The sequence below is a fragment of the Myotis davidii genome, unplaced genomic scaffold (genome assembly GCF_000327345.1).
Source record: "Myotis davidii unplaced genomic scaffold, ASM32734v1 scaffold6, whole genome shotgun sequence".
Classification (NCBI taxonomy): domain Eukaryota; kingdom Metazoa; phylum Chordata; class Mammalia; order Chiroptera; family Vespertilionidae; genus Myotis; species Myotis davidii.
In genome coordinates, this window is record NW_006383011.1 from 18,610,892 (window position 1) to 18,625,694 (window position 14,803).

The 14,803-nt window shown below is 40.1% G+C and overlaps 1 protein-coding gene across 1 annotated transcript in view; it reads right to left on the bottom strand.

The window, feature by feature from the left end:
- MTA3 (metastasis associated 1 family member 3) overlaps window positions 1-14,803 on the bottom strand; it is a 116,675-nt gene that overhangs the window by 8,268 nt on the left and 93,604 nt on the right. Inside the window, exons 13-14 of the mRNA XM_006778650.2 lie at window positions 8,293-8,379; window positions 4,789-4,935 (exon numbers count right to left, since the gene is read on the bottom strand). Of these exons, the coding sequence (XP_006778713.1) occupies window positions 4,789-4,935; window positions 8,293-8,379 (234 nt within the window). The remainder of the gene's footprint in view (window positions 1-4,788; window positions 4,936-8,292; window positions 8,380-14,803) is intronic.

Consider the following 14,803-nt stretch of genomic DNA (forward strand, 5'->3'; position numbering starts at 1 on the left):
GTTGCATGAAGAGATTCATTCAATAGGCCTTCCCTTCTCCTGGCTGTGGGCACCGGTTTTCCTCCGGCACCTGGGACCCAGGCTTTCGCTCTGGCCAGAGCTGCCTTCTGTCCTCTGTCTTCGCTGCTCCGGCTCACCTTCAGTCTTCACTCAGCCACTTTGTGCCTACATATGCAAATTAATCGCCATCTTTGTTGGCGGTTAACCGCCATCTTAGTTGGCAGTTAATTTGCATATCGCCCTGATTAGCCAATGAAAAGGGTAGCGGTCGTACGCCAATTACCATGTTTCTCTTTTATTAGTGTAGATGACGGCTTATACTTTACAGTCTGAACAAAGAAAAATACCTTCTACATTCCTCTCTATATTCACAAACACACCCATCTCCTACACACAGAAAACTAAACACCTCTCAGGTACATGCTGCACTCAACACACCAATCTGGGTCCTTATTGGCCCAGGGGAAACAACACCGGCCTTGAAGTCTCAATCTCATCTCTGCTACTGGCTAGCCGTGTGACTTTGGGCAAATCCCTTAATTTCTCTGAGCCTTTTTTCAGTTTTTTCATGATTAAAATGCCAGTTCCAGATGAGTACTAGACCTATAAGGGTGATCACTTCACAAGTTAGGCTTAAAAATCTAATCACTAGTGTAACTAAAAAATAAAAAAATTTAAAATAACAAATAGACTTAACTGATTTGGCTCAGTGGATAGAGCGTGGGCCTGTGGTCTGAAGGGTCCTGGGTTCGATTCCGGTCCAGGGCATAAACCCAGTTTGTGGACTTGATCCCCAGTGTGGGGCGTGCAGGAGGCAGTTAATCAATGATTCTCTTTCATCATTGATGTTTCTACCTCTCTCTCCCTCTTCTTTCCTCTTTGAAATCAATAAAAATACTTCTTAAAAAATAAAATAACAAATAAAAAAAATGCAGGTTATAACACTTAGCTCATGAAGTGTTTACAAAATCAAGTCATATAAAAGTAAGTGAAGAATTTTTAATCATTATAACACTTCCCTAAGGCAAACAAATTCTGTGCTTCACAGAGGAAAAAACAGGTTTAAAGAAACCAAGTGATTCATCCAAGGCCACACAGGAAATAATCAGAGATGTCAGCAATGAATCCCATCTGACTGCAAACGCTCGGATGTCCAGGCACCGCCTCCTTCCTACTGCTGCCCTTTCTTTGGGCTCCTGGACACAGAAAGGTTTTCCAGTTACATCTCCTCCATCCTGCTCTCAGGACCTTCTCCACTCACAGCCACTTGGAGCTAACCAAGGAGGCAGGTGGGTTGGTTTGCTGGCAATAAAAATATCACCAAAGCATCTGTAAGTCTGAAAAGGAGGGACAGGATTTGGAAAGCACCGTGACTGTGTGTGGCACGCCACTGGACCAACAGCTGGAGGGGGGGGGGGGGGGGGGGGCAACTGACAAGGTACTAGGTAGGTCTATATTTTGAAATTTCACACTTTTTATCATTACTGACCCCCAGCAAGGGGCTTCTTATGTGTGCAGATTTTGTCTTCACTCTCTGAGCTGAAGTCTATGAGGTAGGCACAGAGTCTGTGTGCGCCCGGTGCCATGGTTAAGCTTTCAGGGCACACCGAGTGCTGGCTCCCAGTCGCCTGTACACCAGGGCCTTTAAAGGGCCGGGCCAGGGCAGGTGGAAGACAGTGACTTTCAGGAAGACAATGAGACGCTGGACATCATTTTCTTTTAAAATGTCAGGTAAATCCTTTCTGCCAGCAGAAATCCAGCCTCTTCCCATCATAGAACCTCCACCTAAAGACAGTGGGTGAGTGAAGGAGGCAAGCCACTGAGAAGGGGCCAGGAAGCCCTGAGGCGGAGAGACATGGATATTTCAGTACGATCAGGTTTCGTTTCATCAAGTTAGTTCTTCCCATCAAAATCCTGTTTGGTGTGATCATCTGTCTGACTTGCTGATCATTAAGTGGCAATGCTAATTGACTTTATTATTGGATCACACAGGGCCTGGCTTCCCCATGAGTTTGTATCTATCAACTCTAGTATATGACAGTATCAACTATCCCATGAAAACGCACTATTAGCCTAACATTTGTTCTGGTATTTTGAGGTCACCTTGTAAATTCAGGTTGGTCAGCATTCCATATCCCAAAGAAATAAGAAACAGACCCATTATCCCAAGAAAAAGGTCCACCGGAAATACAAAAATGGGGACATTTTCCAAAATGTGTATTTCTGCTACACTCGTCTCTCAGCTCCACATCCATCCATCTAAACTCACTTCTGTTCAATTAACATATTGAGCACCTACTAAGTTCCAGGCACTGTGCTAGGCAGTAGTGATGCTGGGGCTGGGACTCTGCAAACACATTTCTCCTCAACCATCAGGTTCCCTGTCACACCAGTAGGGGGTGCTAGAGGGAGCATGAAAGGCTTAAGGATGGAGAAGAGACTGGTTTTTACTTTTACCTCTTCCTGTCTGCATCACCCCAATAGCAGCTCCAGTTCCTAGCTTTACTTCACACGCCCAGAACCAGCCTCATACACCTGGCAGATGCCAGCGCCGACAGAACAGCGTCCTCTAGAGGGCTCTGAGTTCCAGCTCCTCATGGCCCTCTTGAGCTTCTTTCTACCTTGTGATAACCCCAGCTTCTTCCTTCTGTTCTCCTAACCTTGGGGATGGTGGCTGCTTCCTATGCCACCACCACCAACCCCATGTCCCCCATTTACCTCTTTTGTCCCTCCGTATCTGTCATATTGATTTCTGTATTAGCTGTTAAAATAACTTACGTAGTTTCTATTTTGCTGACAAATACAGTGCAGTTGGGAGCCACAACTTTATTTATAACAGTGGTCAAAAGAACAGACTCTGATACCAGTCACACCTGCAGGAAAATCCCAATCTATTTATGTAGTACCTGGTAATTGTGAAAACTTTAACTCATCTCTCTAGGTCTTGTTTTCTCAATCGCTTTCATTTATTCAATTAACATGTATTGAGCGCCTACCACCTTCCAGGCACTGTGCTAGGCAGAGAGAGCTAAATGTTATGCAAAACAGTAAAACTCCCTGACGTCCTGGGGCCTTGTGTTGTGTGAATCAAAGGAGACAGCACAGGTAAAGCATGTCCTCAGCCTTCCTCTCTGTACCAGGACAGGAGAGCAAAGACCAACGGGTCTTAAAGAAAAGTGTCTCAACAGCTAGGTCTCTCAGAAAACGCAGCAAGTGTCCCTTCCTCCATAAGGCTGAAGGTCTCAGTCAACCTAACACCCGGGCTTCATCATATGCCCTGTCCATTCCTCCTGTTGAGAGAAACAACGACCTGTAGCAGCATTCACTCAGAAGGAAATGGGATGACAGCCACAGAGAGGTAACACTACAAGTAGTTTTGTTTTTTCTAGAATTCCCATGGAGACAGTTACCTGTGATTCAAGGAAGGAGCAACAGCAACTGCAATGCAGGACTGAGACCCAAATGACCATGACCAACGGGTACAAGTGGAAGAGATACTTTTCTCCATAAAGAAAATATGTATATATGTATATACACTCATTGATATGTACATATCAAATAACCAGAACTTACTTTTTGCTTTCTGCAGTAAGACTATAAGCCTAGAGAGGCCAGGGAAGTGATGAGATGAAAAGGAAAGATTCCTGATTCCATTTAAGCCTGAACGCAAGGGCCCCAGGCTGTGGGCAAGGAAGCGCTGGAAAGAAATCCCATCTCCACATTTTGACATAATCATTCCCTGGTCTTCCAGTGTCTAGACATTAGGCATATCGTGGCAATGATGGCAGTGCTCTCATTAGCGAGGAAGTAGTTTCGGCAAGATTCCTGTGTAGCTAAATTCTTGAAAGCCATATCTACAACAATTGATAAGCCTATAAATGCAAACTAAACTCCTCACCCTCAGATTTTTATTCATTTTGACATCATTATGACCATCAAAAGTCATGCTGGGGGAAAAAAGAACACCATGGAAAATGATTACTAGGAGGTCAATTTTGCATCCTTGATCTAGGGCCTCATTATAAAAAATGTACTGTCACTGAAGGAAATTAGTGTTCCGTAAGACATGCAAAGCCTGAAAAGGGTTTAATTCATAAATAAATGCCAACATTTAAACAATCAAGACAGTTTCAAACTCCAGGACTATTGAAATGAATACTACATATTGCCTGGATGCTCTATAGTTCCACTGGGAACATAATTCAATTCCACCTGAAATCATATGGCCAGGCCCAGGAGAAGTACTTTGGATAGGAAGTGATAGTTCTATTTTTCCATTAGAAACAAATGATTATTTCTGTATTTAGGGCATCACTCAGGCAATTCCTTTCATGACTTACAGTACTCTTGAGCAATTAAAAACAATTACAAGATGAAAGAAGTAGGGGACAAATGTCAAATTCAGAACAACCCACGGAAGGCTGAAGAGCCCCAGAGAGCACTGCTGTCTCAGACAGAAGGTGAAATCATCCCTTCTGCTCAAGGAAATATAAATGAGCAGTGAGTGTGCATCCCAGCAAGAACATTATTGCCCAGCAGAGGCAGCCTGCTACATACACACTTCATCTCCGAACAAGCCTCCTAAGAGAAAGTGGGAGCAAAAATGTTCCTCCCGAAGAGGAGAAATAGCACCTGGGAAATGTCTTCACCAGGGCACGTGGCCGCCTTCCCTCTTATTCCCCTCACCACACTTGCAGTTATACATTCTTAGACTTGGCAGATGATGCCCAGCAGTGGCCAGGGGCCCTGGCATATCAGAACAGCCCCTGCATTTCTGGGCTGACTTACCACCCAGGCCATTGTGATGACTGTAGTTTCTTTTCCCCAAAATGCTCAGAGTCGTGTGATTGGGGGTGGCCAGCATCCGCTTGGTAGTGGGAGTTTGTAGAGTTGGTGTAGATCGAATTACATTAGGTTTCTTTGAAGGATGGATCTCTGACGGGGAAAAAAAAGGTTTCTCAACTCAGAACATGGTATTAAAAAACCTCTGTGGAACTTCCCTGGTTAATAGGCACACATCTTATTTCTTAATGAGCTGAGAGTCAGTTCTTTAGGAGCCAGCCTGTTTTCCCAAGGACTTGCATAATTAATCAGCTTCAAGTGCTGTTACCATGACTGCTTTCCTTATCAAAAGTGAGCTGGTTCTTTCCTGCTAACTGGAGCTCTGGCTTCATGTTGTCAGTACAAGCAAGAAAAAGAAAGAAAAGGAAAAAAAAACACCATAGAAGGTCACTTAAATACAAGCTCTACTAAGGGAATAGTAAGGCATCTGACTCTTCGAGGTATTAGCAATCCCAAAACTATCTGGAGAGGTAGCCTCAGAGAAAAACCACCTCCGTGTTCTATCAAACCAGAACTTAGCAAGTACCCATATCTGGTGCATAGAGCTTTCTGAAAAACAGGGTTCCTCCTCTGGTTCTTCACCCAGGGCATGGGAACCAGGGCCAATCACTCCCAGCCCAGAACATATTGATATACACGAAATCTGACACCAAACTCCAAACACTCGAGTCAAGAAGCGGCAGAAGAAAAGAGGATACATCACAAAACTATAATGTGCACGTGGTATATGTGTGTTTAAGTGAAGCATGTTGTTGTCAGGCACAGAGCCCAGAACCACTCATTTACTTTTTGGACAGAGTAGAGGGACAGCAATTGCAATACTGTAGGAATTGGAATTTAAGGACCTCGGTCTATTACTGATACTGAACAACCTCTTCTCCAAAGCTAAACTTGCTCACTGATTCTGGGTTAACACCCAGTGTGCCAAGCAGGGTGAAAAGCCACCCTTCTTTTTAGGTGAGGACCAGGATTACAGCCTCATTTACTGAAATTTGGGAAGAGCCTTTAGCATTATTAGAATTACTGTATCTTGTTCTGGTCAAAATCCTACACTTGTCCAAACTGGATCAAGTGATAACCAAAATATGGCGCTTATTTTTCCCCCAAAATAGCATTGAAGGTCTGCTAACCTCATTTTAAAAATATGTATTTCTTATTGATTTTTAGAAAGAGAGGAAGGGAGAGGGAGAGAGAGAAAAACATCGATGTGAGAGCAAAACATCCATCAGCTGCCTCCAGCACACCCCCTACGAGAGAAGGAGCCCGCAACCCAGGCAATGCGTCCTGACCGGGAATCAAACTGGCAACCTTCTGGTGCAGGGGATAACACCCAACCAGCCCCACCGGCCAGGGCTGCTAACCTATTTTTATTGCAACCTCCACACTCTATGCTCCATCCAGACCAGACAAACCTGCATTCCCTGAGCTTTTCAAGTCCTTGATTCATTGAGGCCTTTGTTTACCTGGTTCTCTTAGCCTAAAAAGGGAAAAAATATTACTTTCCTGTTTTTCAAATCCTATATATCTTTCAAGGCTGAGATCAAATATCATGTAGGCTGCCTTAACACTCATCAGAAATAGCTACTCCTTCCTCCAAGTGCCCCATGCATACTACCTGTAACTCCTTTACAGAATCTTTAACTGTCTTAACCTGTATACTTTCCCCAGTAGACTAAGATTTTTGAAGGCAAGGTCTTACTCATCGGGGTGTTCCCAAACCACTTAGTATAGTGTCTTGAACACAGTAACTACTCAGATATATGTTATGTAGGGATATAATTCAGCTAGTAGGACAACTCAGCTTTGAGCATATCTGGGAGAAACCCACACCAGTTTACCCACAGGAGGGATACACAATTACCTGTGGAAAGGCCAACTAATGTGCAATGCTATATTCTATTTTCTATGATCAGAAACTTTGCCTTACAAGTGAGAAGGGGCTTCTAGGATTAGGTCTTGCAAGGAAAGACAGAAAGCAAACCTCAAGGACCTAGTGATGGCGAACCTTTGACATGCGTGTCAGAGGTGACAAGAGAACTCATTTTTTTTGGTTGATTTTTCTTTGTTAAATGGCATTTAAATATATAAAATAAATATCAAAAATATAAATCTTTGTTTTACTATGGTTGCAAATATCAAAAAATTTCTATATGTGACACGGCACCAGAGTTAAGTTAGGGTTTTTCAAAATGCTAACACGCCGAGCTCAAAAGGTTCGCCATCACTGCCCTAGGCTATGCCTGTGATAACCATGTGATGTGCTCAGGGGCTATCAAAGCAACTCTTTAGCCCCCGAGGAATAAAACAAGAAATAAGGTGGCAGGCTAACATCAAAGAGGGAGTTGTGAGCTTCTGACTGCTAGCATGCTCTGTGAGGACCAGATAATATGCCAGGCTCAAGGCTACACTTTGATTTAAACGACTGGCTATCTAAAGTTTGGACACTTCCTAACTACAAACTCTGACAGAGCAATAAGGTTAAGTGCAACTCTGACTACATATTTCACTTTTACTGAGAAAATGAAAAGGCAAGAATATTAGAAATATGCCATTATAGCTTCTAAGTATATTAGGAACCATTATTTTGCAAATTATCTTAAACCTTTGCCAAAAAGAAAGAAGGTCATTGCCCAGTAATTTTTTATACTATTGTTAATTGTGATATTTTAACATGTAAATGGAACCATCATCTCTGGCAACTTTCAGAAAGCAATACAAATGCTCCTCTTTCAAAGTAACCTTAATTGGCATATCAAAACTATAATTTTTTTTAAGGTAGCTTAAAAATCAGTTTTATCTTTTTTTAAAAAAGGTAAATAAACCAATCCATTTCTCTCTGTTGAAGGGAAGGAGTGAGGTGGACTGAGGTACTAGAAGGGTCGAAATCATAATATTAAGACCAGCCAATGTTGCTCAGTGATTGAGCATCGACCTGTGAACCAGGAGGTCAAGGTTCAATTCCTGGTCAGGGCACATGCCCAGGTTGCAGGCTTGATCCCCAGTAGGGGGAGTGCAGGGGGCGGCAGAGCAATGATTCTCTCTCATTGATGTTTCTATTTCTCTCTCCCTCTCCCTTCCTCTCTGAAATCAATAAAAAAATATTTTTAAAAAATAAATCTACAACCTTAAGACGATTCATTCATTAATAATTTAATGGTTCTTATTTTCATTTTGTTGCTTAATCTGTATTTATATACTTAAGTGTACACTGCATTTTTATTCAATGACCTTTTTGGAAAAAGTAAACAAATCCATAATTGTGTCTGCTGTGTACATTTTGGCTATAAAAAAAGTTTCTAAAACAAGATAAATAGACCGTACATACAAAGGAATCCAATTTCAGCTATTCAAAAGCCTTGAACTTAGTTGAGGTATGTCAATTTAGGATAGCCAAATATTTATAAGGTACAGAAATTGTTGAGGTTTTCCCCTCTATTAGAAAGTACCCACCTAAATACCCAATGATACATGCCAAAGGTTTCCTGGTGCTTTTGCTTTTCTGGGGACTTCCGGAGAGTTCAGCATGTCTGTCTGCATCTGAGGAGAGAAAAAAAGATGGAGACAACCCATGAGGCTGTTTTCTCTTCCTACACTACATACACCACAGAAACAACAGGTGCAAGTGCAAAACAATGCCAAACACCCCCCAGATTCCTGTCATTTCCTTTTGGATTTCAGAAAACCATTTGAGATTCTGTGCGTGCCTATCTGAAAGGCAGTGGGAATATGCTTCCTTTCTAGCCACGGCTCTTCTACATTAAAGCAGAAAATTTTCCATGAAGTACAAGGCCGAGTCCATCCTGATGGAAGATTAATCTGGCATGGAAGGCAGAAGGGACAGCTGACGAAGGTAACTACCCCTTTGGCCACCCCCGACTCACATGGAGTGGTTTTCCACTGAGGAGCACTTGGTCTAGCTTGGTGACACTCAATTCCGTGAGATGTCAGCCTCACAAGAACGAAAATGGGTCATTTGGTTGTATCACTGGTTTCCTATCCTTCGTATCCCACCCTGATGACATTCGTGCTGAGATTTAAAAGGTCACCTGTATGCAGAGTATTTTATCCGCTAATCAGAATCAGTAAGGCTCTGTGAGGACGGATAATAGCGGATAAGAGCTCACAGCACACTCCTCATTCCCTGCTGCAGACATTTCCGACAGAGAAAAATAAAGCATACACCATGAACACTCTGCATTTTAATGAGCTGTCATTAGGACAGAAGAATAGATATGGAACCCGGCTGCCTCTCATACCAGAGTTGTTGTAAAAATAGAGTTTGAAGGGACAAAAAAGTGTATTGAAGTTGTTTAAATTTGCATATATTGTCATAAAGCTTAACAGAGTGGCTCTGGCAGGTATGACTCTATATCTATGCCTTTTCCCCACCTTCAAATATTGGACAAAAATGTCCTACAGGCTTTCTGACTCAACTTAGAAAATTTGCTGTTTCACAGGCTGAGGCCACATTTCTAGGCATACATACAAGACATTTCCTTTGACATCCATAGGAATTCTCTGCACTATTAAAACATACAATTCTATCTGGAATCTCAAGTAATTTAAACGTAAAAAATTAACTTTTTCATAAGCTGTGGCCCTCTCTTTCACTAAGGAAACTCTTTTTCTAATAACAAACAGTAAAAGGTGGGAAAATAGCATTTTAAAAATATGAAAATAGACAAAGTACATACTACAGAGATCCTCAAATAGGAATCTGAATATCTATCCCAAACACTGGCTAATTATGAAACCACTGACAACTATGAAGATTCCATTTCTTTTCCTACTATTCAGTTGATTTCCTCTGGGGGGAGACTTACTAAGCTATGAAGCTTTTCACCCATCGTAAATAGCGAAGATACAGGTGGAAATATAATCACCATGCTTTGGAAGAGTAATCTAAATAAACCTTACAAAGCAGCCCAAATCCTACAAGGATCAAACACCTGTCAAATCACTGTGAACTAATACTAAATAATAATTCTTTCCTAATATTATTAATTCTTCTGAAGTTCTATTTGGGATGAGGACAAGAGAAAAATTTCTCCTTTCTATTAATAAAGCTTGAGTGAATCCCCTTGTTTATTTCCTCAGTGCACTAGACAAAGGCAATCGCTATATCACTATTACTAGCGATTAGACTAACTGCTCTATTCCAGTCTATAAGGCCCAAAGGAAAACTAGCAGTGTGGCTGCAATCGATGGACTCCCCTATAACCATCACCGACAAGAATCAACAAATCCATCAAAGGGGTCACCTACACAATATCCAAAGATATTTCACTTTAATGTTTTTAATTCCTCATTAAATTAGTTGGAGTAATTATATGATGTTCCAAGTGACAATTTACAGAGCACCTGAATGGGGGGGTCAAAGCTCTTAAGAAGGACCCATATTTCACTAATCCCACACAAATTACCAGTCTCAACTATAAAGAAATTGGGAAGGTGCTAAGACAATGAGTTGCTGTTTAACATAAAAATGGCAGCCATTCAGTGATATATAAATGGGAAAAATACATTCCACCCTGAGGGAATCATAAACATAGGATTATCAGGTTCACACTTGAGTTGTTTAAAATCTAATTCCAAGTTGAATTAGCATCTTCGAATAAGAACAGGCCAGTGTGGGTCAGTCCTCACTCCCAAATTATTTTCTTAACTATTTAAACAGAGATCATTCATTAGTGTGCAGTAAAAGTGCACAGATAAAGAAAGCGATCTGACAAATGCCCAAAGAACCCAGAAGGAATCAGAATCTGCCCAGAGACAAGGCGAACTCCACGTCTCACTCAAGCTACTGGACTGAACACAAGGCACCTGTCACTGGCTTCCAAGAGGATGCTCTACAGCTCCTTGAGGTAAACCTGGAAAAACACTGTTTCTTTTATTGCAACTGATGGCCATTTTTAAAAACTGCTTTGGGAAGATGAGGGGGATAAATGAAATGGAAAAACTGCAAAAAGTAAACATCGAATTAAAATTCACAAAAACATCTCACATGGGCTTTCGAGATCGCTGTCAAAATAAAACCATCCACAGAATTTCCTTTTAGGAACTGTAGAGGCATTTCTAACCAAGATACAAAATACAGGTGCCATTTTAAAAAAAGATAAATTCAACTACGTTTAAAAAATCTATTTGGCAAATACAGCATAAACAAAGTCAAAGACAAAATGGGGAAATATTTGCATCACATATCACAGATGAGCTAATTTCCTTAAAATATAAAAAGTTCCCACAAATAGAGACTTTTATCCAACAGAAAATAGGCGAGGGGCAAAAACAGTTGACAGAAAAGGAATGTACAAATATATGCAAATATTTCCATCTCACTCAAAAAGAAATGCAAGCTCACATGTCACCTGTCAACTAGCCAAGCGTTTGGAAGATGTGTAACACCGCTGGCGAGGTCCTAGAGAAACAGGCATCTCTAGACACCGTGGGTGTGAGTGTAAATTGCACTTTTCTAAGGACAACTGGGTAGCAACTATCAAAATTCAAAATGCATGTTCATCAGTTTGAAATATCTATGTAGGGATATTTGTTGCGACATTACTTCTAATAGAAAATGGTTGGAAATAGCCTAGGAATTCTTAGGCCAATTAACCTAATTAAATTTTTTTTAGAAAAGTAATCCAGAATACCTCTGGATACTTTAAATACTGGTAACAGCAGTTACCTCTGTAGAGTAGGATGAGATTTGTAACCACTTTTGAATCTTTAGAAAGATTTGAAGTATCCATTCAGAAACAAATTTTATTACCAAAATAAACCCAACTCTTCTCTCCTAATGTTAGAGCTTAAAATTTCACAAAAGTTTATACAAGTAATAACTTTTGCTGAGCCATCTCTAGAAAAAAATCAGAAAATGTTACAGATTTCTTTTAAGTATGGGCCCTTGGGATAATTCCAAGTTGAATTAGCAACTTTGAACAGGGGGAAAAAATATGGCTCCAGGTGCCTCTTGAACTTCATTGTGGGTATACTGCTGTCATTCAAGTCTGGTATGCTGTCAACTCAGAAACCACTTACTGATCCATGCAAGCTACAGAGGTGGCAGGTAAATCCTTTGGATCCACTTCTCTAAGACCCAGCTTCATTGAACTACAGGATGCTGCTAATGCACCTACTTCTTCCTCAGGCTCCGAGGATCCTGAATCTCAAGTAATAACCCTGTGCTCAGCTGGTATCAGGTGATTTTACTGAGCTTTGACAAAGTCATCTGATAACTTATTGTCTGATGGCAGTATCAAGGGAGGAACCCCATCATCACATCGTGGCTTTTTTACTGAGGGGAGGTGCATCAAAGGGGAGAAGGGACAGGCTAGTCCGCCTGAAACTTGATGCTGTTACAACCATGACATCAGTCTGCAAATCTCATCAAAGAAATAGTACTTTTATGCAATGCTTGGTTTGGGGTTTAACAATGCATTTTTAAAAAACGTTTTTATTGATGTTAGAGAGGGAGGAAGAAGAATAGAGAGATGGGAACATCAATGAGAAACATCATCGACTGGCTGCTTCCTGCACCCTCCCTACTGGGGATCAAGCCTGCAACCTGGGCATGTGCCCTGACCAGAAGTTGAACCAGGGACCTCTTGGTTCATGGGTCAATGCTCAACCACTGAGCCACACTGCCTGGGCTAGCAATGCATTTTTAATAAGCACTATCTATACAGTTGAACTGGCTCAGGTATTCTACTAATTTTAGTAATTTGGGGCATGGACTTATATATTCACACATAAAAGTATATTATTAAAATGAATAGATATTTGGAGAAACTGGTTTTAAAAATCATTTTCCATATATCATATATATATAGATATATATATATCATTTTATATATATACACACACACACACACACACATACATACATGTTGATCATACAATATACTTATTTGCTTTTAAATTATTTAAAACAGAAACTATATTCCTATGGTTCAAAATTGAAAGTCTGGAAGAATGGAGTGGTGAAGTCTCCTTCCCATCACCTTTCTCTCAGCTTTCCAATTTCCCTCCCCACTCTACTTCTTACGTTTTCCTTGGGATATTTACACATATGCAAACAAAGATTCCCCTTTAAGAGCTCGCAATTAAGAGTATGGTCTCCCCCATCTAATTGAGAGTTTAGCTCCCCTCTTTTCCAGTCATATGCAGGCTGTAACCCCATAAATTCTGGTTTTGATGGTGCTAATGAAGGGGTCAACTTTTATAGTGCTTATAAGAGGAAGATGCTCAAGTTCTCAGGGAAAACTATTTCCCTTTTCCAATATTATGATGAAGTATTCTAAAATGCATTAATTAGAGCTCTTAATTTATCAGTATCTTTAGAATTACAACCTCTTACCTGATATGAAAGAACATTCATATTGCACCACAGTGATTAACTTTGTGAGGGGAGTAACAGGGTCACCATTGCCTCTGAGAAACCAAGAAAAGCTTACACCCCAAAATACACATACATTCTCACCGGACCAGAGACATGGCTGCTTACAGACACCAGGTTATTAACACCTGATCTCACTAACAAGCCAACATCAAGGGACCTGCTGAAGAGGCTGCAATAAGGTGCACATAAGGGAGATGATGCAAGAATCAATTATATGCTAAAATTACTGAGCAGATGCCTGCTGAAGCTTTATCATTTTAAATCTCAAGGTAAAATTAATTATTCTGAGAATCTAATTCTATATGTAACCCAATGAAGCTAAATTACAAAATAAAATGTTCCTTGAATCTCATCACAAGTGACTACACTCTTATTATTACTATATATCTATGTTTGTAGAAATAAAATACAGGTAATTTAATCTTGACTTTTTAAAAGCACTATGGCCTTTCAATTGGGAGGGGGAGGGGATAAAATGAGGTGGCAGAAAAATATACTTCATTGAAGAATAATCAAAATAAACACAATTTGCAAATTCACTGAGTAATGAACAGAAAAGCCACAGGAAACAGAAGCTTCCTCAAGCAGCCAATTTAGTTGGTGATGGTTTCTTTTCCATTCATAGGAACAAAGATGATAATGGATCCCAGTCAACTTTAATGAAAGAATTTCATTCATTTTCTTTCTCAGATGTTTTTCCTCTTACCTAAGAAATTATATATGTGTTTTAAATCAACTAAGCACTTTAGATGAATATAAATATTCCACTTCCTTAAAATTGATTGTAAAAAGTGAAAATAGCATAAATCCCTCAACTCTGAAATGCTAGCAATGAAACCTCAACATAAGCCTAAATTCTCAAATACATATGAATCTAATGTAGCTAAATTTCCCCTCCATGGGACTCAGAGATTACTATCAATTTCCACTCCCTTTACAAAGCACTTTTCTTCTTATAAAGCTTTTACCTGTACATTTTTAAAGCCTTTCAACTATCCTGCTTAAAAATTATCTTTAGGAACAAAATGTTTTTCAATCATTACTCCTTTTATGGATACCCTCTTTAAATCAAAATGGGAACATCCTGTAGTAAGAACTTTCTTATCTCAAGGACAAAGAAAAAACATCTACTGAATATCTTTCCTATTTCCCATGTTAAGCCAGACAGCAAGTTTTCTTCTCATCCTTTAGGGAAAGTTGCATGGCTCTCACATGCTAGCCAGGAACGTGACCGAAAGGAGCATGACTAGAATCAGAGTTAACACATAACTTATGAACACATTTATGGGTACATTGTAAAAACAGAACAATCCATGATTCATTGGTACATATGACCTTTGTTCTAACAAAAAAATGAAACATAAGCAAGAATGAACGCATTGCAAATGAGAGTAATTAAGTCATGTAAATGTCTGTGGAAATATATATGATATATGATTATGAAATGGAAACCAAACTGGACAATAGAAAGAATGCTCAACAACAAATTCGGACATGAGTTTGTAAAAACTAAATGTGTATTTTCAAAAAATTCACCCAAGACTTTAAAATTCATTTGTAATT